The sequence below is a fragment of the Gossypium hirsutum genome, chromosome D12 (assembly GCF_007990345.1).
Source record: "Gossypium hirsutum isolate 1008001.06 chromosome D12, Gossypium_hirsutum_v2.1, whole genome shotgun sequence".
Taxonomy (NCBI): domain Eukaryota; kingdom Viridiplantae; phylum Streptophyta; class Magnoliopsida; order Malvales; family Malvaceae; genus Gossypium; species Gossypium hirsutum.
The window spans coordinates 56,295,243-56,316,121 of NC_053448.1; the positions used below are offsets into that span (position 1 = coordinate 56,295,243).

A 20,879-nucleotide genomic window follows, 5' to 3' on the forward strand; every position below is an offset into this window, starting at 1 on the left:
TATATGGTTTTTGTGAGTTTCCCATTAATAGCTCTTTGGAGCATCTCGATCGGTCGTGACCCTACATGTGTTGTAGGCACACCGCAACTCTTATGAGCGTCCCGTATAGGCTCTTTGTGAGCTTCTCAATATTGCTCGCTTGAACTTCCTGTTGTATGGCTATCCGATGCTTCCTGATTAATTGCTCTTTGGAGCTACCCGTTATAGGCTCTTTGTGAGCTTCCCGTTATATTACCTGGATAAGTTTCCCGTTACATGGCTCACATGAGCTTCCTGTTATATGGCTTGAGAGAGAGAGCTTTCTATTTATGTACTCATAAGAGCATTCCCGAATATGAATTGACAGATTTACAATATTGTACACTTTGTGTGTACTATCCATGTATCCATCGAGATTTCAAATGATTCAACGAGTGAAATTCTGATATAAGTTAAAATGAACTCTAAATGAATTGTTACCCGTATATACTTGAAAACATATGGAAACATGATCTTTAATGAGCTCATCTTTATTCTGGTTATTTACATGAAATATACGACTAGCATGTTTGATGACATTATGTGTGTTAGGCTAATTGCTAAATTGCTTTGGATGAAATTTTTGTATACTTACCTTAAGTGAAAATATATGGTAAGTAAATTTTTCGTTATATGAACTTACTAAGCATTGTATGCTTACTCTGTTTTATTTCCTCTGTTTTAAAGTTATATGGAAGCTCATTAAGGTTGGAAGCCGATCAGAGCCATATCACACTATCAACCGGTCTTTTTTGATATAAATATTAAATCAACTTTGGCATAAATGGCATGTATAGGTTATCTTGGCCAATGTTGGCATATAGATGTGTTTGGTTGATAATAGCCATTTGAATTACTTAAGTTTGGTACATTTTGAGATCTATATATATAGCCTTAACATGTTTTATGTGTGTGAAATTTGAAATGGTTAAATGATGGTAAATATATGGATGAATGGATTTATTAAAATATGTATATATGTTAATTTGATAAATTAGGTAAGATTGAGTATTAATGTAGATGGAAGACAAGATTGGGTGAGAAATAGGGCTTAGATATGGCCTTATTTTGTCCACACAGGCAGAGACACAGGCGTGTGTCTCAGCCGTGTGTGACACATGGCCTAGCACATGGGCGTGTGATATGGCCGTGTGTCTCCTGCATCTTAAAAATTCAAAATAGAATGCTCAGGTATTTTCACACTGCTTGACACACGGGTGTGTGACTTGGCCGTGTAACCCTTGCACCTAATTAATAAAAATTAATATCTTCACACGACCTAGCACTTGGTCGTATGTGTAACACCCCTAACCCGTATCTTTTTCCAGAATAGGGTTATAGGGCATTACCAGAGTTTACAAATTAATTTTCAGACATTTCATTTCATCAAGCATTCATATTTATAACCAATCAAAATCAAAACATTTATGAGCTAACATTAACCAATTTAACTTATACAAGTCATTATAACCAGAATCAAATCATCCAAAATTACCAATAGAACCAATGGATAATGTGATATATCTCCAACAAGCTTCCAACCCAATCGAGCTTCCGATAATCATTTCAAAACATCTGATAATTATACCTATTACCAATAATAATTCAATTCCAATAAAAAAAACACATATATATAATATTCATTACCAAATAGCATTCACTTCTATTAAAATTATACAAAATATAGTTCATATAAACTTACCAGGCTAAATTGCAGAAATAGCAAAATTCAGGGACATTTTGGAAAATTTCTATTTTTCTCGAATTTCCACCCAATCTTGATCTAAATTAATATTTTGCTCAATTTACTAATTTAAATAATAAAACAATTCATTTCATGCAATTTGGTCACTTTTTGACATTTTTACAAATTTACCCTTAAAGTTTCACATTTGTTCAATTTAGTCCCTGAACCTAAAACACGTAAATTGGTCATTTTTAATGAAAACTCATGCTAATTGAATAATCATATATTTTCCTCCTCCTCCTCTCCATTCCACATCCTTAATGTATATAACATGCTTATATGTAACATTATCTATAATTTCACCATTTATTTATATATTCATTCAAAGCTGTCCACTTGAGTCATAGTCACTAAATTATTTATTTATTGAGCTACAAAACTCTGAATTGAGATCCGTTAATTTTATCTAAAACTAGATTCAAATATATTCTTACCATAAAATTTTCAGAATTTTTGGTTTAGCCAATAAGTACATTTTATTCTTTAAAGTCACATCTGTTCTGCTATCTGATAGTTCCGACCCTTCTTCACTAAAACTTAATAATCTCCTTGTACAAAATTCGGATGATATCCCTGTTTATTTATTTTGAAAATATACTCTTTAAGGAGTTTAAAAATATAAATTATAACCCATATTTATTTTTGTACAATTTTTATGATTTTCCAAAGTCAGAACAGGGGAACCCGAAATCATTCTGACCTTATCTCACAAAATCTATTATATCTCATGATTTACAATTCCATTACTTACACTATTTCTTTTATGAGAAACTAGACTCAGTAAGATTTAATTCCATATTTTTTTCATCCTCTAATTTCATTTCCACAATTTATGGTGATTTTTCAAAGTTAACCTACTACTGCTGTCCAAAACTGTTTTAGTGCAAAATGTTAATTACTAAGTTTATAACTTCCTTATTCCCTTTCTCTATAATATTTCCCATCACTTTCACTTATTTCTCTTCAGTAATATATCAAGAATATAAGACTTTATATAAGAAAACTCTACTATAACATCTTTTCCATGCTATTTCAATAATATCAAACTTAAAAATATATTGAAATCTCAATGTTCTTACCTTGTCCTATTGATTTCAATCTTTAACTTGATTTTCTCTCTCCTCCAGCTTCAATTTCTTGAATCCAACTTGATATTCTAGCTCCCCATAGTCTCCTTGTGATCTTTCTCTCTTGATGGATATGGAAATTCTTTTGATTTCTAGGTGAAAATGGTAAGTTTTTTGAGGAATGACCAAATTGTAAAGAAAGTAAAACTTTCCTTCTTTCTCTCTTCTCCTTAGTTGGATGCATGGAAGATGATGGGTTCGTTGCTTTTCATCTTTCTTTCCACATATATATATACTAAATAAATTAATAATAAAATAATAAAATATCATTTAAAAATCAAATTAAAATATTAATAAACTAATATTTATTTAATTAATTAATCTAAAATATCACCAACATCATCATTGCCTTCTAGATTTTTCTCTCTTCTAATTGACTATTTTGCCTTTTATGTTCTTTTAAAATTCCATCATTGAGTCATCACTTAATTTGGTAAAATTACGATTTAGTCTCTCAAAATTCTTCACCTTTTCAATTTGGTCCTAATTCATCCATTTTCCTTGGTTTCTAGATTATTCTACCCTTAAAATATTTTCACTATTGGTCCTTCAACTTTTTCATATTTACACTTTAACCCCTTAAATTTTAAGTATTTACTCTTGGGCTACAAAACTTTTCTCACTTTTGCGATTTAATCCTTTCTTGAATTAATATGTCATAATATGCTTCTCAATATTGACATAACTCAAAATTACCCTTTTTTATCACTTTATTTCCTTATTTTACTATATCAGGAATATTATCTTACTTTCTTATTGTAGTAAATTTTTTTTTTGGGTATTACAGTATGACCTAAGTCAGAAAGTTACACGGGTATGGACATGGTCGTGTGCCCTATTTCGAACATTCACAGGGCCTGAGACATTGATGTGTCCCTTGACCGTGTGAGCCACATGGCCTGACCATACGGGCGTGAGTCCCCTGCACTTTGGAAAAATTTTGAGATTTTGTGAAAAATTCTCTGAGTTTCCGATTTAGTCTCGACTTGTTTCTAATGTATGTTTTGGGCCTCGATGGCTCATATAAGGGAATATATGATTAATATATGATTAATTTCTGACATTAATGTAAAGTGATATGAAATGTCTGTATTTGATCTGTAAATTTTTGGTAATACCTCGTAACTCTGTTACGGCGGCAAAATATGGGTTAGGGGTGTTACATGAATGCTTACCAACATAATGACGAACAAAATCCAAAATGTTTTAGAGGCTGCATCAGCAATGCTCCGCCTCACTGGATTGATGGAACTGGATTTAAGGATGGATGATTAATCTTAATGTTCCTATTAGCTTTGATAAGCTAAATTAATTACCATTATAGTATTAATGAAATCAAATGTTTGCTAAATCACAATTATTTATTTGAACTCTTAGTGAAAAGAAAAATATTTATTTCAACTCATAAAATATTATAAATTAAACTCCATCCCAAAATTTATTCAAAGCTTCAAATTTCATTATTCTCGATTCGTAAAGAAAATTTTACTTGTACATGCTTCAATAATATACTTGTAAGTTGAACTTTTGAACTCAAATTGACGATTTCAAAATATTTTAAATAGTTAAGAGATTGATTTTCAAATTATAAGAAGGCATCTGAATTACAAAATATTTAGATTTCATCCAAAAACCCGTTACAAGTTAACTCATATTTTTATCCTTTAAAAAAGTAACTTTAACAAATTTAATCAAATGAATTTCACCCCAATCATTAATGTATCATTTACTCAATGTTTTTGAAACTAGATTGATAGTTGAACTGATTAGACCAATGATTTGTCGGTTTGATCAATTTGAAGAATTTAATTAAATAAATCATTAAAAAATTCATAAAATATTAAAAATCGATTTAATACCAATTTGTGACTCAACTAATTTAAAACCACTAGAATTCAATTCAAATAATCATACATTTACTCTTTCCTCAAAAAGATTATTAAGCTTTCCATGGTAGAATAGGTAGTTAATAGTGTTGGATTAATTGATTTTCTTGGTGATGGAAAAGTTTTAAGTTTGAAATATTTACCACATTTTGTTTCGAATGTGCTCATAAATTATTTACTCCTTTCTTAATTATTTAGTTTAATGATTTTATGGATTTTGTGTTAAGTTGATATAAGATCAAAAGCGGTAGAGCTAGCAAATCGATGGCAATAGGGAAACTTAAGAGAATGTGAATTTGAGTATATTAAGGTGCATTATTATCTTATTTATAAGTTTGAAGAGCAATTATAAAAATTTTAGATATTATATAAAAAACATATAGGAATAAAATTATTAAAAAAAAATCAAACGTACATCAATCTAAATTACCAAATCCGAAACCCACGTTTATGTTAACTTGTGGCCGACCTTCGATACCATAAGAGAAACACATCTCTGAACAAGCATGCAATGGTAAAGCCCTAAAAACAGGGTAGCCGAAACCCAATATTAGGATATCGAATTCTTTACCCCAAACTAACCCAACTGCTCTCCTTTGCTCTGCACTGTACCAATACAAACTACCTCCTTTTCTTCTACTCAAATTTTGGCGAAAACCCTAAACCCTTCCCTCTAGTATCTCGTTTTTTTTTCGTATTTTCTTTTCTTTTTTCTCCATCTATATTTAGTCTGTTCCCTTTGCAGCCAAAAATAGGACTATACCCAGAAATTCTGGAGTGAAGCCTAGCTTTTGCACTCTGGCTCTGATACTGAGGTATTATTTTTCTACTCTTTCTATCTTATCTAGGATTGTTGATGGGAAAAATTCGATTTTGGTTGGAGTAAATATCACTGTGAAACTTGCTTATGATTCTTTTTTGGCTTCCAAGACTATTTTATTTCAAGTTTTTGGAATTGCGTTGTTAAGCTGCTTAAAATTTGATTGGTTAGTTGTTGCTGTTTTTTTTAAAACGTATTTGATTCAATCTGCTGTTAGTTGAAGCGATTTTTTCATTTTCTTTTAAGGGCATTTTACCCTTTTTAATTAGAGAAATTAATTGGTTTATGTTTTAGTAGTCTGTGGTCTGTGCTCAAATAATGAACATTGAAGTTCAATGGGTTGCTCTCTCTTTCTCCAATGATTGGTCTTTTTTTGGTTTTGGAATAGTTTGAGAGAAAGAGAAGAACATGAATCCTCAAATAAAATTAATTATTATCATTTTGATATATTTAGCTTCATTCGAGATATATTTCCATGTATTTGAGACAAGTCAAAATTTTGAAAGAAAAAAAAAAGATCTCTAGCTTTTTCAATGTCTCATTCTAGCTTTATTAGTATTTTAGAATTGGTCGAGAAGTGATACTGACTGATATGGGTAGGGTTTGTTTTGCTTTAAGTTTTAAGACCTACTGAAGAAAACAAGTGCATATTATTGGACTTTAATGGTTGCGATCTGTACTTTCAATGATAAGAATTCTCATTGTTGACTAGACGATCGCTATGATCTTGTTTTGTGAAAAATTATCCTTTGTGAATTGTAAGTTTTATTTCTGGAAACGTAATTTACTAAAATGGTTCTTGTTTCATGTTTCATAGAAGCATTGTCATTTTGTTGATCACGGTATTCTATGCTTAATTTTTGCAGGTATGCTGCTGAATCTCATGTTGGCTCAATAGTAGATTTTACACGTTGATAGAAGTCCATAGATGGAGATAGTTGAATCAATACTTGATATTCCAGTGCAAGATCCACCAGAGGAGGAGTTCTCTTCTGCTGATTTGATTTGGACAAAGTTTGGCACAGCGGAGCACCATGATGATGTAGCACTCATTCCTTATGCTCGAGTAGATGAATTTATAATCGGAGAATGCTCCAATGTAGAATGCCCAACACGATTTCATATTGAGAGGGGACGGAAACGATCAATGGGCAGTTTAAAGGAGTACAAGAGTGATGAATATTTGGAATATAGACTGTAAGTTTGAATCATGCTTGATAATGTTTCCCATTTTGTGCTCTTTTGATTTCCCTCTGCTCTGAACATAAGATTTCTTTCTTTTGGCTGATTCTATCTTCTATCTACAAAACCTGTAATGTCTCCTGAAGTGTTAGAAGATATGATATTCATTTTCTCATTAATATGAGTTCAACCTGAGAATAAACATCTGTTCTTATGTTTCCCATGTATATTTGAAGATATTGGTGTTCCTTCGGTCCTGAAAATTATGGGGAAGGTGGAGGTGTATTACCTAGTCGAAGATACCGTCTAAACACCCGAAATCGGGCTGCTAGACCTCAATCCATGAGAGGATGCACATGCCATTTTGTAGTGAAACGTCTTTATGCTCGTCCAGCGCTTGCACTTATTATATTCAATGAGAGACGCCATATAAACAAGTCTGGTTTTGTTTGCCATGGGCCCCTTGATAAAGATGCCATTGGCCCTGGTGCTAAGAAAATTCCATATATTTCCAATGAGATTCAACAACAAACAATGTCCATGATCTATCTGGGTATTCCTGAAGAAAACGTGCTAGAGAAACACATTGAGTATGTTCAACGGTATGGTGGTTCAGATGCGACAGTTAGTACCCTTGCTTCCCAATATGTCCGCAAACTTGGCATGATCATTAAGAGGTCAACCCACGAGTTAGATCTAGATGATCAAGCTAGCATTCGGATGTGGGTTGAACGCAATAAGAAATCTATATTTTTCTATCAGGACACTTCTGAGACAGATCCTTTCATTCTTGGGATTCAAACAGAATGGCAGTTGCAACAGATGGTTCGTTTTGGCCATCGCAGTCTCATAGCAGCTGATTCAACATTTGGTATTAAAAGACTCAAGGTAATAAACTGGTTATTTTCTGTTTGTTCAGAGCTTTGAGAAGTTATTTTAGTTGGTATTACATGATGGTGTTTCTGAATGCAGTACCCTTTATGCACTCTTCTTGTATTTGATTCAAGACAACATGCATTACCTGTTGCATGGGTCATTACCCGCAGTGTTGCAAAGCCAGATGTGGCTAAATGGATGAAAGCACTGCTTGATCGAGCTCGGAGCGTAGATCCTGGATGGAAGATCAATGGTTTTGTGATTGATGATGCAGCCATGGAGATTGATCCCATAAGGCAGGATATTTTTGCTTTAAAGTTTGGCTTGAATTGAGTGTTTCACTTTCTTACTCCTGTTTTCTCTGTTTTATCAGGGATGCTTTTTGTTGTCCTATCCTATTTTCAATTTGGCGTGTTCGTGGATCCTGGTTGAGGAACGTTGTTAAGAAATGTTCCAACATTGAAGTTCAGCGGGAAATTTTTAAGCGCCTGGGAGAAATAGTTTACAGCATTTGGGGTGGCTTAGACACTTCAGTTGCCTTGGAAGAATTAATTCTTGATTTTGTCGATCAATCTGCCTTCATGGAGTATTTCAAATGCACTTGGGTGCCTAAAATTGGTTAGATCCCTCATTACACATCCACAAATATGGCAATGTGATGAAGATTCCCATGTCTGATACTGATGTTGTTTATCTCTGTTTGACAGAAATGTGGCTTTCAACAATTAAAACTTTCCCACTTGCAAGCCAGGAGGCATCTGGTGCCATAGAAGCCTACCATGTGAAGCTGAAAACAAAATTGTTTGATGATTCACATCTTGGTGCACTTCAGAGGGTTGACTGGTTAGTACACAAGCTAACAACTGAGTTGCATTCAGCGTATTGGCTTGACCGGTATGCAGATGAAAGTGATTCTTTTCAACATGTCAAGGAAGAATACATTGCATCTACATCTTGGCACCGAGCGCTGCAAATTCCGGATTCCGCTGTTACATTAGATGATAAGGGCCACCTATTTGCAAAGGTAGCAAGTCAGAAAGACAGCAGCAGAACACATTTGGTTTGGAACCCAGGATCAGACTTTGCTTTCTGCGACTGTGCATGGTCAATGCAAGGCAACTTTTGCAAGCACGTCATCAAGGTCAATATGATCTGTGAAAATGCAAAAGGCTGCAGACCTTCCATGTCTTTTTGGTCATTCAGGGAGATATTGATCGATCTTTGCAAGAAACCAATGGATGACTCTATCGGATTAGATGAGTCAGTTGCCTGGACCCACCAGATGCTTGATCAAATCAAACAACTTGTTGAATTAAATAGTTCAAATGATATTGGCATTGTGGTAAATAATATGCCATTGAAATGGATCTCTAAGAAGGGAAGAACATTTGTTGGTATACCAGCTTCACTTCCAGCTCTTCCATCTGATTCCAAGACCATCACAAAGAATGTGCAGAAGAGTCGGAAAAGGAAGAGGTTATCAAGATTAAGATGATCATTGAAGTTGGTTTATACTGGCCAGCATTTAGCTAACTTCAAACCCTATGGGTGGGGTGCGCTCTGTTTGAAACTATTGTCCATTTCCATGTTGGATAACATCAACTTCATTGCTTGAAGCATGAGAAGCAAAGCTATTCTTTAAATAGTACTGTACTTTGCTGCCTCCAAAAATGGATTTTGATGGAAACAATTTGTCCATCATTTTGCGCATGCCGATGTATTCATTTCAGAGGAAGATTCCACATATTCATGTTCATTCCAGCGCTCATATTGGGGGATGTCTTAAGGCCAACATCTTGAAAAGGGAGGTATGCATCTATAACCAATCTATCTATCCATGTTATTGAGAATGCTTCAGAATTTGGAACTCGAGTGTTTGTCATTTCATTCTCAGGAGGTCCTTCACGTTCAATTTTTCAGCGAAAACAGGGCAAAGCATAAGGCATCATGCCAATGGATGCATGTCTCGCTATTTTTATTGATGGACAATTATAACATATCATGTATAGACTGTTTGGGTTGAGATTTGAATTTGAGTTGCATAGAAAGATTATATTACGTGATAGCATATATGTATACCTTTATTAAATATAATAAAGATTATACAAGATCTGTTTTTCTTGCAAGCACGACTCAGTTATGATTGAAACGTTTTTTTGGTACATTTCCAAAAACCAAGAACTTAAGGCCAAGAGAAACTAATGAAAGCCTTAGAAGCACACCTAGCCTACTGTCTAGTTTCCTTCCTGAGTCACAGATTTTCTATGGTCTCTTGGTAGAGGGCTATAGAGTGGAGGAGACAGATGTCATCAAAAGCCGAAAAAAGCTTCCATCCTCCAATGGTACAGCCAATGAGGTCTTATTTTGAGGAATTTGCAAGAAGTGACATTATGAGATTTGAGAATCATAAGAATAGATTGTAGCAGTAAAATTTTGGCCTACAGTTTGCTTAATGATCTGTAGCTTTTAACATAGAGCAATTGTGAGCCATTAGTTCCCTGTGCAATCGCAAGTTCCGGAAACGGTGTGCAAACAAAGAGTCCAGTGGGGGGTTTTGGACTCTTGAATTTGGTGATCTAAGGAATCTAGTTCCAGAGACGATGTGCAGGGAAAGAGTCCAGTTGGGGGTTTGGATTCTTGGATTTGGTGATCTAAGAAGTCTAGGTTGTGTGGCCAGAGGAATATTTTATTCAAAGGATTTAAGAATAGAAATGTGCAAATCATTGATTCTCTTGAGTGCACTCAAAGCGTTGGGGTCAATTTTCCTAAATGTGAGTTCATTTCTAATTTTTCAGATGATCTAGAGGGTCCACCCGACTAAAGAATAGCAGAATTTAGAGTAGTTGGTCTTGATGTCATTTGATTAAAGCCACTGAAGTAGCCAAGCAGAGACGGAGATGGGTTTAAGGGATTCAAAGCCGAATGAAAGGGAGGATCCAAACCAGACTGCTCGTGCAAAGTGACATTCAAGAAGAAAATGTTTTGGTGTTTCCATACAGGTCATACATAAGGGACGAAAGTTATCAGATATAAAAAGCGCTTTCAGAAAAAATCCTTAATAGGAAGGCAATTATTGCCGTTTTAATCCATGCTTTATGGAAAGTCTGGTCTGATAAGAGTGTGAAGTTTCCGATTGCCATAGCAGCAAGTAAACATTCTTATCAAAGAACATGCCATGAATCGTGTTTCCAAACAATTGTCTTTTACCATAGTAAATTGAGAGAGTATTTCAAAACAATCTTGTCCTTACCACATTGAATTAAGAGAGGTTGGAGACGAGAATTTCTAAGGTCTTTCTATAGTCTTAAACATTCGAACGGAGATTGACACTGTTGAGCTTGAGAGGTCGAATCATTTGTTATAGGTAAATGAAGTGACTGTTTAAAACGTTCAGAGACATTACATTAACAAATTTATTTAAACTTAACGCTTTCTCTCCAAGTCAAAATATCAAAATAAGTTGAAGATGTTAAAGGGAGCAGCTGCCCGTGTGGTGAACCCCTCTTCAATAATTATTCCAGCTGAATGTAATGCAGAAACATCTGCATCAAGACACTTCTTATATTGGTCTTTGCATCTCTGATAACGGCAAAGTAAGCACCACACCATAGCCAATTTGGGCATCTAGGGTATCATTTACAGGTACTTCAGCATACCACGGCCCTCAACACTAAGTTTAGTCGCCTGCAAATTCTTCTTTTTTGGTGCTTTCAACTGCTGCAACTTCTTATTCATCTGCCATGAAAGGTCAAGACGATTGGTTTCAGGGAAAAATAAACTGAATATAGAACAATCGGAATGCTTGTTTCCAAATAATTATGTATAACCTAGACGTAAATTTATGGAGGCATTCAGAGTAGTGCAATGTTTGGGGATCAGACAGTTGTATGAACATTATAGATACATCCCCCTTTGTTTCATTAACCCAAAAAACCCAAAAAACCGTTTCCAAATATTTAAAACCAACACATTTAATACCAGGGAGATAAAACCAAACCTTTAAACGGCGCTGATCTTGAATAACTTGTTTCGCACGGGCCCTAATTTCATCTGGATCAATCTTAGACTGGGGGCGCACAACAAAGTCCATTGGTGTTGCATCAGGCCTTGAAGCATGCAGCCTTGAAGAAGATTCCGACCTTGAAGCATCCTGAGCTGATGTTGATCGTCTAGACTTTTGGTCACTGTAATTTTATAACCAACAGTTACATTAACGAGCATATAGAATCAGAATAATCATATCAAAGCAAGCATTAGGTTACATCTTACCGAGAAATGTCCAAATCAAAATCACCATCTCTAGATTCCATTGCTGCAGCTCTATTTGCAGGCCTACAAAAGAATATCAAGAAAATAACAATAAGAAACACAATATGAAAATGCATGTATAAATAACAATTTTTTAAGCAAACATGATATAATTAGCATAAAACTGACTAAAAGGAGAACCTTTTGACAGGTGGTCTTCGCAAGGGAACCCTATCATCATCAACATTTCTCATGTCCTCAAACCTTGTGCTCTTATTAAAGATTGGTCTACTCTGCATTATGTTCAACATTATTTTAAAGAGTTAATGCAACTCGATAGAAAAGAACTCTTTGAATATATATATAAAGAAACCTTTTAAGACAACCTAGGAAACGTAAATTTGACAAACAGTATTTGATTAAACTAAGGTAAAGGTTTTACAGAAATCACAAGTGCCGAAAATTCAGCAATCAAATTTGTACTCTATAAGCAACATACTAATGAATTAAAAATTAAAACATAAAAGCCACAAGGCGTGAGTATTGCTAATATGGTTCCAACAAAGAAAAGAAGGAAATCAGGACAAAATTAGAATATAAAGAACAGAAGCTTCAACCAGAACATTACCCATTTATCAACCAAATCCTTAGCAAGTTTCCTGTTGGAAGTGGTTTCCTCATCTGATTTTGATAAAAACATAATGACCTGCAATAATATTTGATAGTTAAAAGAATCAAAAGCCAATAGAAAAATGCTTCAAAATAGAAAGCTGGATGTTATTATCGCAGAAAGAGGTTCCTAACCTTTCCAAGTCCACTTTTCTTTAGCTGCTCCCTTCTATCATGCTGCTCTAGATCAATTGGAAACTGCGTGAAAAAAGAACATTTCAGTTTTTCGTGTAACAGAATGTTGGGACAGTGACCATTATTGCACAGGCCAAAATTGAAAGAAGGCCAGTTTGTACATCAGACAAAATCTGCAAAATAGCTGCACGGATATTTATATTTGGCAAGCTTCCATCAGGAAGAGGTTCAAGCCAATTTTTCAACAAGGTTAAAACTCCATGATCTAAGAATTCAGGTTGAAGCTGCTTCCTGCATAAAGAGTAATTTTAAAGATGAGAATAATCCTTTCTAGATAAAGACAAGCAAGCCTTATTTACTTGGCAAGCAGCTTACTTTGAGAGAACCTCAGTAAGAAGTGGCAACTTCTTGAGTTTACTAATAGCAGGCTTCCCTTGTCTATTAAGCTCCGCATCTTCTTCAGCAGTTACCTCAAGCTCAGCCATTACACTCTCAACTAGCAATGCAATTTCTGCAGGACTTTTCTCATTCTTCTTCCTTTTTTTACCCATCTTAAATAACTCCTTAATCTCTGGATCCTCATCATCTTCCTCTGCCTAAAAGATTGTAAAAGTGATCCAAAAGCATTGTAAAATTAGACCTCTTCATATCATCAAATTTTAAGCAACCAGTAGATTTGCATTTCTAAGTACATAAATCTATGAATATAATAGCAAACCAGTTTCCTAAAACTCTTTATTAAAACAAAGACGAACGCGCATTAAATACATAAAAAAAGAAGAAGAAGAAGATGATTGATAACCTGAGGAGCTGCACCAGGCGACCTTGCTTCATTGTCACTTCCATACCTGTCTGCAGGGTCGACTCCACTGTCATCTATGAAGTCATCATCATCCATAGTCCTAGCACCCTCTTGATCATTCTATGCCAGTAGAGATGGTCAATGAGAAACTTAGCTAGCCTTTCACCATCTTTTATTAAATTCCAGAGCAGAAATTTGATTGTGCAAACAAGCTTATCTTAGTAAATCAAGCATACTCAATCAAATAGAACATTGAGAAGTAAAACGGTATCATAAACAGATAAAGAACACATTGAAATTGATATATAACTATCCATTGGAAGAACAACAAAAAGCCAATTTATACTAGTAGCAATAATAATGGTGAGTCTTGAAGCCAATATTTTAAAAGGTGATTCTTAACCTTGTGAGCATATTATGATTAAAACTAGGAGATCCTAATGCCTTTTAACTGTAAACTGAAGGGTTGAAAACCATCATAGGAGGCTCACAGATGTTTTTGCTTTCCAACAATAAATTTAATTCTCAACTTTAGATTGTGAAAAGACAAACTAGTATTTTTTACTGAGAACTAAATTATCTTAATATAAAATAGACAAAAGAGAAAAATGGCAACCAAACATGTTTTCTCTTTTTCTGCTTTACTTTATAACCAAGTTTTAAAGTAAATTAATGCAAACAGATAAAAATTTTACTAAATCCAAATTCCAATAAATAATATAAGAATCTAGCTTCAAGCAATAAACAACATAGTTTATAATTTTTTATGCAACTGAAACCATTGAGAATCCATGAAACTAAAACCCAAGTCTCCGAATTCAACCATCAATAATCCAATTACCAGAAAAAGAAAATACCTCAGGATTAACCCACTCCCACATCTCATTCACTTCCTCTGACTTCCCCAACTTTTTAACAGTTCCTTTTTCAGTAACACCCCCAGAAAATTTCTCCTTGTGCCTCCTCTCCTTCTTCTTGCTCTTCTTCGCATCAGATTCCGATCCTTCCCTCCCAAAATTGGACCCTTCGTCTTCATCTAACAACTCAGGGGCAACCATACTCTCTTTTCCCGTAGAACCTCCTTTCTTAACCAACCTTTTTCTAGGTTTCCCAACCTTATCGGTATCGTAAACCGGTGTCTGCGGTCGTTCTTGTTGGCCCCAATCTTCCAAGTCATCGAGAAGGTCTTGCGGCGGCTCCGGCGATCCGGGGTCCGATTGAAAGTCGTCAAAGTCCATAATCGCCTCTCCTTCCTCATCGCGATAACTATAAGAGACATAAAAGAGACAATCACCGTAAACAAACCCTAGGGCTTTTTTAAAAATATCTTTATATATCTATAAAAAAGTTAAAAACCCAAAATTCAAGAAGAGAAAAGCTTACGAATCCATGGCGTTGGCGATCAATCACGGGCACAGAATTAATTTTGCTTTTTCTAGTTAGATGATGAATGAGAAAACATAAACCAAGTTATAAGCTGCGCAGGAATGTTTCGTTTCACCCGCCAACTCGGATCGGTCCACTCGGGTTTTTACTCTCTTCACGTTGGATTGTTAAAAATTGGTTTAAATTTTGGTTAAACTGCACTGTTAGTCACTAAACTATGTTTAAGTTTTTGTTTTGGTACTGAACTTTTCAAAAGTTTTTATTTAAGTCATTGAGTTGTTTAAATTTTTTTCTTAAAAAAAGTTCTGTTAGTGAGTTCCAAGGGACGATTCGGTGATCCGAATGGTGGATCAATACCCATCGACGATTAAAAGAGTATACCTTAGATCCAAGTCAATATGTGATCAATGTTGAAGATCGAAAAAAAAATTTATTTAAATTTTAATTCACAGATTCGTGATGTCCAAAAATATTTTATGAAAAAAAATTAAATTGTAAAAGAGAAAGGGAAAGGTAGTTTCGATTGGTACAAACAGTGTGACTGGATATAACATAGATTTTAACAAATCAGTGGTTTAAATGAAATTTTTTAAATTGTTCAGTGACCAAATTTTTAGCTAAGTGACCAAAATGAAAGTTTATCCATAATTTATTGACTAATAATGTAATTTACTCTTAAATTTTAAATAGGTTGGAACTTTGTAGTTTATACCGTGTATTTAAATTTAGGTTTAAACATGGGAAAGAAATTGAATTCCCCCCCCCCCCGAAGATTTTATTATCTTTAAATATATGCGACCTAATTCAAAAATATTTATTCAATTATTAATATACTTAATTTTTTTATAAAACTAGAAACATATTTTAACTTTAAATTTAATATAATGGGATTTACATTTTTAAAAGTAAATTTTAAATAAATATTTTATATTTTTATAATTAAATTTAAATAAATATTTTTATATATTACAAATTTGACTTCATTTACTTTTATTTAAATATATCTTACTTATTTTAAATTTAGTTATATATTTTTGTGATAATTCCAATAAATTAGCATTATTTTAAGATAATTACCTTAAATTGCATTTCTTTTAATTATAAATCAAAATTTTAAGATAAATAAAAATAGGAACTTTTTCAAAATTTTAATTAATACTAATATTATTTTTTTAACAATTACATACATTCTTAGAAATTACGTTATCTTCAATCACATTTCATTAAAATTTTAAGTGTTAATTCATTATTTGGTTTTGGTACATCAATCTGGCTTCAATATTAAATTTAGTATCAAAATCATTTTTATTCTAGTTTGATATCTGAGTTTATTTTTAATGTTCAATTTGATATATATATATATTAAGTTCTGGCTAAATAAGGAAATAAATATATATGTTAATATTATAGTTTTTTTATACGAACACTTTTCATTTCAACCATTTATTTTTAATTTGGGTAAAATTTTCTCTTATTCCTTTTCTTTTAATTTTTAATTTTATAAGTTATTCCATTCATTTTTTTAGAAATATATTTTCTTTAGATTTTTTATATTATTAAATACAAAGTTGGTTTTAAATAAGTTATATCTTTAAATTATTTTACTTAATTAAATAAAAATTTAAGATTATAATATTAAAATTATTAAAATTTAAATTGTTAAGCTTAAAATATGGTTCTAGAAAAGAAAAATATTAATAATATTTATGAAATTAAATTCATTGTTAATAATAGTTAATTACATTAGTTGATTAAAATGGAGCAAAGATAATTATAAAATTATAAAAAAATTGAATATTCTTTAAATTATAATAAATTAATATTCAACGATTTTTTGTATTTTTTAATATTAAATATTTTTAAAATCAAATAACATTAATATAACTAAATTTGAATGAGTTAAATGTTTTTAAAAATATTTTATAATTACATTACTTTTTCAATTCATTAATAACAAAAACTAATATTATAAAAATATTAAACGATATGGAATAGGAGTTAGAATTTGGAAACATTACCCTTTTTTTTAGGTTAAATTCTATTACTTCCCTCTATATTTTATAAAAGTTGTGGATTTAATCCTTTATATTTTTATTTTGTCCATTTTAGTTTCTATACTTTCTCAATTTTAAAATTTCAGCCATCACCAAACAATAATTGATAAATTTATTAAGTTAAGTTCTATTGTTTCCAAAATTTGATGCACCAAACAAGGGCGGAGCCAAAAAAATTTTTGAGGGGGGATCAGAATAAAGTTGTATATTTTCATGATAGCAAAAGTGAAATTTCACCATTTTAATAACCTGTATCTTTATAATTTTTAAAGGATTAAATTAAAATTTTCTCATTCTTGAGGGGCAAAGTGTAATTTTATCATATACTATTTAAATTTTTTAAAATTATAAAATGACTAAAGGTGAAAATTTCTATTTTAAGGGGGTCTTACCAGCCCCCCTTTGCTCTGCCCTTGGCACCAAACATATTATCATATTTTTAATGTCATGTTACTTCATTATTTCCAAATATTACTCACTAAAAATTTAATTAATGGATTGACGAATGTCATTCATGTCAACACTAAAATTGCAAAGTTCAAAAAGTATAGAGATTTAGAATGATCTAATTGAAGAATATGAATTGAATCTACAACTATACGCAAAGTACATGATTAATAATTAAATTTATTTAACCAAACGAATTTAACTGCTACTGCTTTTTCTTACAAAATTCTTGTCACCCCAATAGAATATAAGGTTAAATATATTTTACTATTGCATATATACGATGTAGGTGAAAAATATATGTAACAAAGTTTTAAAATTTTAATATAAAAAATTAAATCAAGTGTAACTCGATTTGAAATGTTAATAGTTCAAATCTTATCAATTGTATATGTTTTTTTATATTTTATTTAAAACTTAAAATAATATTTATTATTTTATAAAAAAAATTTGAGTGATACCAACCCATCTAACTCTTAAATAATAATATAAATAGATAAATATAATTTTTTAAAAATATAAGATCAAAAGGGTATTTATTATCATATTAATTTAAAATTTTGCATGGATGAGATATTTTTTCTTACATAACGAAACCAAGGGCATTCGTAGGATTAGCAGCCAATTAGACCGTTCAGAATCCAGAAGCAACTCCCAGCCCTTCTTTTATTGTGTAAAAAATAAAAATAAAATGGAAAGAAATAATACAGGAAGAACCCTAAAAGAATAAATAACAAATAAAAAGATCCCGCAATAAGTAAAGAGATGTCGTCAACTCCCCTGTCCTTCATATTTTTCTTCTACTTGTTAATCTCATCCTCCTCTTGGTTGTGGCGCTTCAGTAGTGGTGCAGGTTTCAACCTCACCACCATTGCTTTTGATGATGGATACAACCCTCTCTTCGGTGATTTCAACCTCGTTCGCTCCCCCGATGGCCGCAGCGTTCGCCTCCTCCTTGATGTTTCTTCAGGTAATTTCATTTAATTTAATACCCATGCAAACCCCCTTTTTTCTTTTTAAATTCCGTTTGGGTATTTGATTGAAATTCAGGGTCTGGTTTTATTTCGTCAAGTATGTATGAACATGGATTTTTCAGTGCCAAAATCAAGTTGCCATCTGATTATACTGCTGGAGTTGTGGTTGCCCTCTATGTAAGTTTCTTGGTTTTTAATCTTTTAATCTGATTTCTTCCCTTAATTAATGGTGAATGATGCAGGCATCAAACGGTGACGTATTTGAGAAAAACCATGATGAATTAGACATCGAGTTTTTAGGGAACGTAGAAGGTAAGCCATGGAGATTTCAGACTAATCTGTATGGGAATGGCAGCACAAGCCGAGGCCGGGAAGAACGTTACAGACTTTGGTTCGATCCATCAAAGGAATTCCATAGATACAGTATTTTGTGGACGGCCAAGAACATCATGTGCGTTGTCTTAAACGCCTTTTTTTTCTCCGTTTTGTCCTTAATTAATTTCCCCGTTTTTAATGCCTTTCCTACACGGTTTTTTATATGTTTTGCCTTGGTTCACGCATAAATTAAAGCAACTAACAAGAAAATGTTTTTTTTTTATTTTTTTATTTTAATCTTCAGTTTTTACGTCGATGAAGTTCCAATTCGGGAAGTGGTACGCAGTGACGAAATGGGCGGTGATTACCCAACAAAGCCGATGTCTATATATGCTACCATTTGGGATGCCTCCAGCTGGGCCACTAATGGTGGCAAAATTAAAGTTAACTACGACTATGCCCCTTTCACTGCCGACTTTAAAGAGCTGGTCCTCGAGGGTTGCCCTATGGATCCCATCCAGGAATACCCCGATTTCACTACCTGTAAAGAAAAAGATGCCTGGCTCGAGACTCGAAACTTCGCCGTCTTAACGCCGAAACGGCGATCCGCTATGCGTAAGTTCAGACAACATTACATGTACTACTCATGCTGTTACGACGTATGGCGGTACCCCGTCAAACTTCCTGATTGTGTAATCGATCCGATCGAAAAGGCAAGGTTCAATGAAACCGGAAGGTTAAGATTTAGCGGAAGCCATAAGAAGCAAGCCAAGATCGCAAAAGCACGACGGAAGAAAAAGCAACGGGCTGCTTCCAAAGAACGCACCGAAATGTAGTGTTAGATTTGTGTTGGTTAATTAAAAACGTTATCTGTTAATCTGGACCTTCGGTTTTATTTCTTTTCAATCTTATAATTATAATAATATGATAGATATCTGTAGGGTCGAATAATTGATTTTTGCACTTACCATTTACTACTTTGAATGATTGATTTTGGCACTTACCATTTCTCTCAATGAAAATCCGCCTTGTGCAATTTACGAGGTCAGCTTATCTTTTCACGTAAAATAACAAATTAACCGGAGACATTTTTTTCTATTGTCCTCTCAAAGAATGGCGCTGAACTATTTATATTATACGAATATTGTTCACTAACGTGACATATTGGGTAGATTCAATACATATAAATACGTATTTTATCTTAAATTTAACACGTCTTTATACAGTCTTATGCACGATCCCACGCGCGACCTCACAGTCCCCATCCTGCGATCACACATCGTCATGTGAACTCAACCAAACCCATTCGGATTTGGACCAAGGATAATGGATACCGTAACAAATATATTAGTAAGATACAAGAATTTGAGTGATATTAAGTCTCAGATAATTGAAGGAATATGTAAAAGAAATTTGTCTTATATTATGCAGTAGTAGGGCAGATAAATAACTGGACATTTGGAAATTTACAACTTACGCCACTTCTCAAGTAAAATATTTTTATCTTTTGAATAAAAATGGTTTACATTTATACAAACCATCAACACTAAATTTAACCTATATACACTAATTACTCTATATGTCTGTTATATTTGTACCAAATTTCTTTTTATTCCTCAATAATGTATGATATGATATTTTAATTTTATTGTATGTATAATAGATTATTTTAATAAAGATAATTTTCCAAAATTTTTATAAATTTTGAAATACATCCAAATAAATATTAATTATTAATTCAATTTAAAAAATTATTTTTGATAGTATTTATAAACAATTGAACATAAAATATTTAGACAAGTAATAACTTCTTAGCATGGGATTGTTGGAAGGTAGAAAATTGTATTATTAACTGCCACTTTTTGGTTTAAAAAAATCCTAAGTAAAAAAGGTCCTACCGGGAGTCGAACCCAGGTCGCTGGATTCAAAGTCCAGAGTGCTAACCACTACACCATAGAACCTGTTTGTTAAGGTTTTATACTTAGACTTCTCCAACGTAAGTATCACGTACTCCTAGACCGCCGAAAATCACTTGGATACGGAATAGTAAAGTTGGAAAAGGTTAAGAGCGGATATATTCTTTGAACGACTTTCAATGACTTCAGTCGTAAGAGTGGATATATTCTTCATTAGCTTAACACTACTTCAATTAAGATGAGTCTGTCTTTGAGGCAAACGAAAAGTTGGATTTTG

At 32.9% G+C, this 20,879-nt stretch overlaps 3 protein-coding genes and 1 non-coding gene across 6 annotated transcripts; 2 read left to right on the top strand and 2 right to left on the bottom strand.

Annotated features, from left to right (window-relative positions):
• Positions 1-5,201: 5,201 nt before the first annotated feature.
• LOC107946660 (uncharacterized) lies at positions 5,202-11,259 on the top strand. Of its 3 annotated transcripts, none has more exons than XR_001696969.2 (7): positions 5,234-5,593; positions 6,465-6,795; positions 7,017-7,668; positions 7,753-7,952; positions 8,030-8,274; positions 8,364-9,464; positions 10,452-11,259. XR_001696969.2 is itself a non-coding variant. In XM_016881077.2 (6 exons), exons 2-6 carry the CDS (start codon positions 6,527-6,529, stop codon positions 9,149-9,151), a joined length of 2,154 nt encoding a protein of 717 aa, XP_016736566.1. In that variant the 5' UTR covers positions 5,202-5,593; positions 6,465-6,526; the 3' UTR covers positions 9,152-9,782. The 3 variants fall into 3 exon arrangements, 1 of the variants encoding a protein (XP_016736566.1); XR_001696968.2 differs by lacking the exon at positions 10,452-11,259 and adding an exon at positions 9,551-9,782; XM_016881077.2 differs by lacking the exon at positions 10,452-11,259 and having other exon boundaries at positions 5,202-5,593; positions 8,364-9,782.
• On the bottom strand, positions 10,931-15,052 carry LOC107946662 (protein IWS1 homolog 1). The gene is made up of 11 exons (XM_016881078.2): positions 14,894-15,052; positions 14,368-14,776; positions 13,511-13,630; positions 13,084-13,304; positions 12,870-12,999; positions 12,709-12,771; positions 12,533-12,610; positions 12,106-12,197; positions 11,926-11,988; positions 11,654-11,840; positions 10,931-11,391 (listed from the first exon to the last, which is right to left on the bottom strand). Exons 1-11 carry the CDS (start codon positions 14,899-14,901, stop codon positions 11,293-11,295), a joined length of 1,470 nt encoding a protein of 489 aa, XP_016736567.1. The 5' UTR covers positions 14,902-15,052; the 3' UTR covers positions 10,931-11,292.
• A 2,948-nt stretch (positions 15,053-18,000) lies between these two features.
• Positions 18,001-19,616, top strand: LOC107946663 (probable xyloglucan endotransglucosylase/hydrolase protein 30). Its single transcript, XM_016881079.2, has 4 exons — positions 18,001-18,367; positions 18,448-18,548; positions 18,614-18,822; positions 18,991-19,616. The coding sequence occupies exons 1-4, from the start codon at positions 18,163-18,165 to the stop codon at positions 19,520-19,522; spliced, it is 1,047 nt and encodes a 348-aa protein (XP_016736568.2). The 5' UTR covers positions 18,001-18,162; the 3' UTR covers positions 19,523-19,616.
• Positions 19,617-20,575: 959 nt separating this feature from the next.
• Positions 20,576-20,647, bottom strand: TRNAQ-UUG (transfer RNA glutamine (anticodon UUG)). The gene has a single exon. It is a non-coding gene; the product is annotated as a tRNA-Gln (tRNA).
• Between the last annotated feature and the right edge of the window lie 232 nt (positions 20,648-20,879).

Excerpts from the sequence above, each read along its gene's own strand:
- LOC107946662 (XM_016881078.2), bottom strand. Across the intron at positions 12,611-12,708 it reads AGAAAAGTGGACTTGGAAAG|GTCATTATGTTTTTATCAAA; the intron begins GTTAGGAACCTC and ends ATATTATTGCAG. Across the intron at positions 12,198-12,532 it reads AGGATTTGGTTGATAAATGG|AGTAGACCAATCTTTAATAA; the intron begins GTAATGTTCTGG and ends AACATAATGCAG.
- LOC107946660 (XM_016881077.2), top strand. The coding sequence starts at position 6,527 with ATGGAGATAGTTGAATCAATACTTGATATTCCAGTGCAAGATCCACCA. Across the intron at positions 7,669-7,752 it reads TTGGTATTAAAAGACTCAAG|TACCCTTTATGCACTCTTCT; the intron begins GTAATAAACTGG and ends TTCTGAATGCAG. Across the intron at positions 7,953-8,029 it reads ATGGAGATTGATCCCATAAG|GGATGCTTTTTGTTGTCCTA; the intron begins GCAGGATATTTT and ends CTGTTTTATCAG.
- LOC107946663 (XM_016881079.2), top strand. The coding sequence starts at position 18,163 with ATGTCGTCAACTCCCCTGTCCTTCATATTTTTCTTCTACTTGTTAATC. Across the intron at positions 18,368-18,447 it reads CCTCCTTGATGTTTCTTCAG|GGTCTGGTTTTATTTCGTCA; the intron begins GTAATTTCATTT and ends ATTGAAATTCAG. Across the intron at positions 18,549-18,613 it reads GAGTTGTGGTTGCCCTCTAT|GCATCAAACGGTGACGTATT; the intron begins GTAAGTTTCTTG and ends TGAATGATGCAG.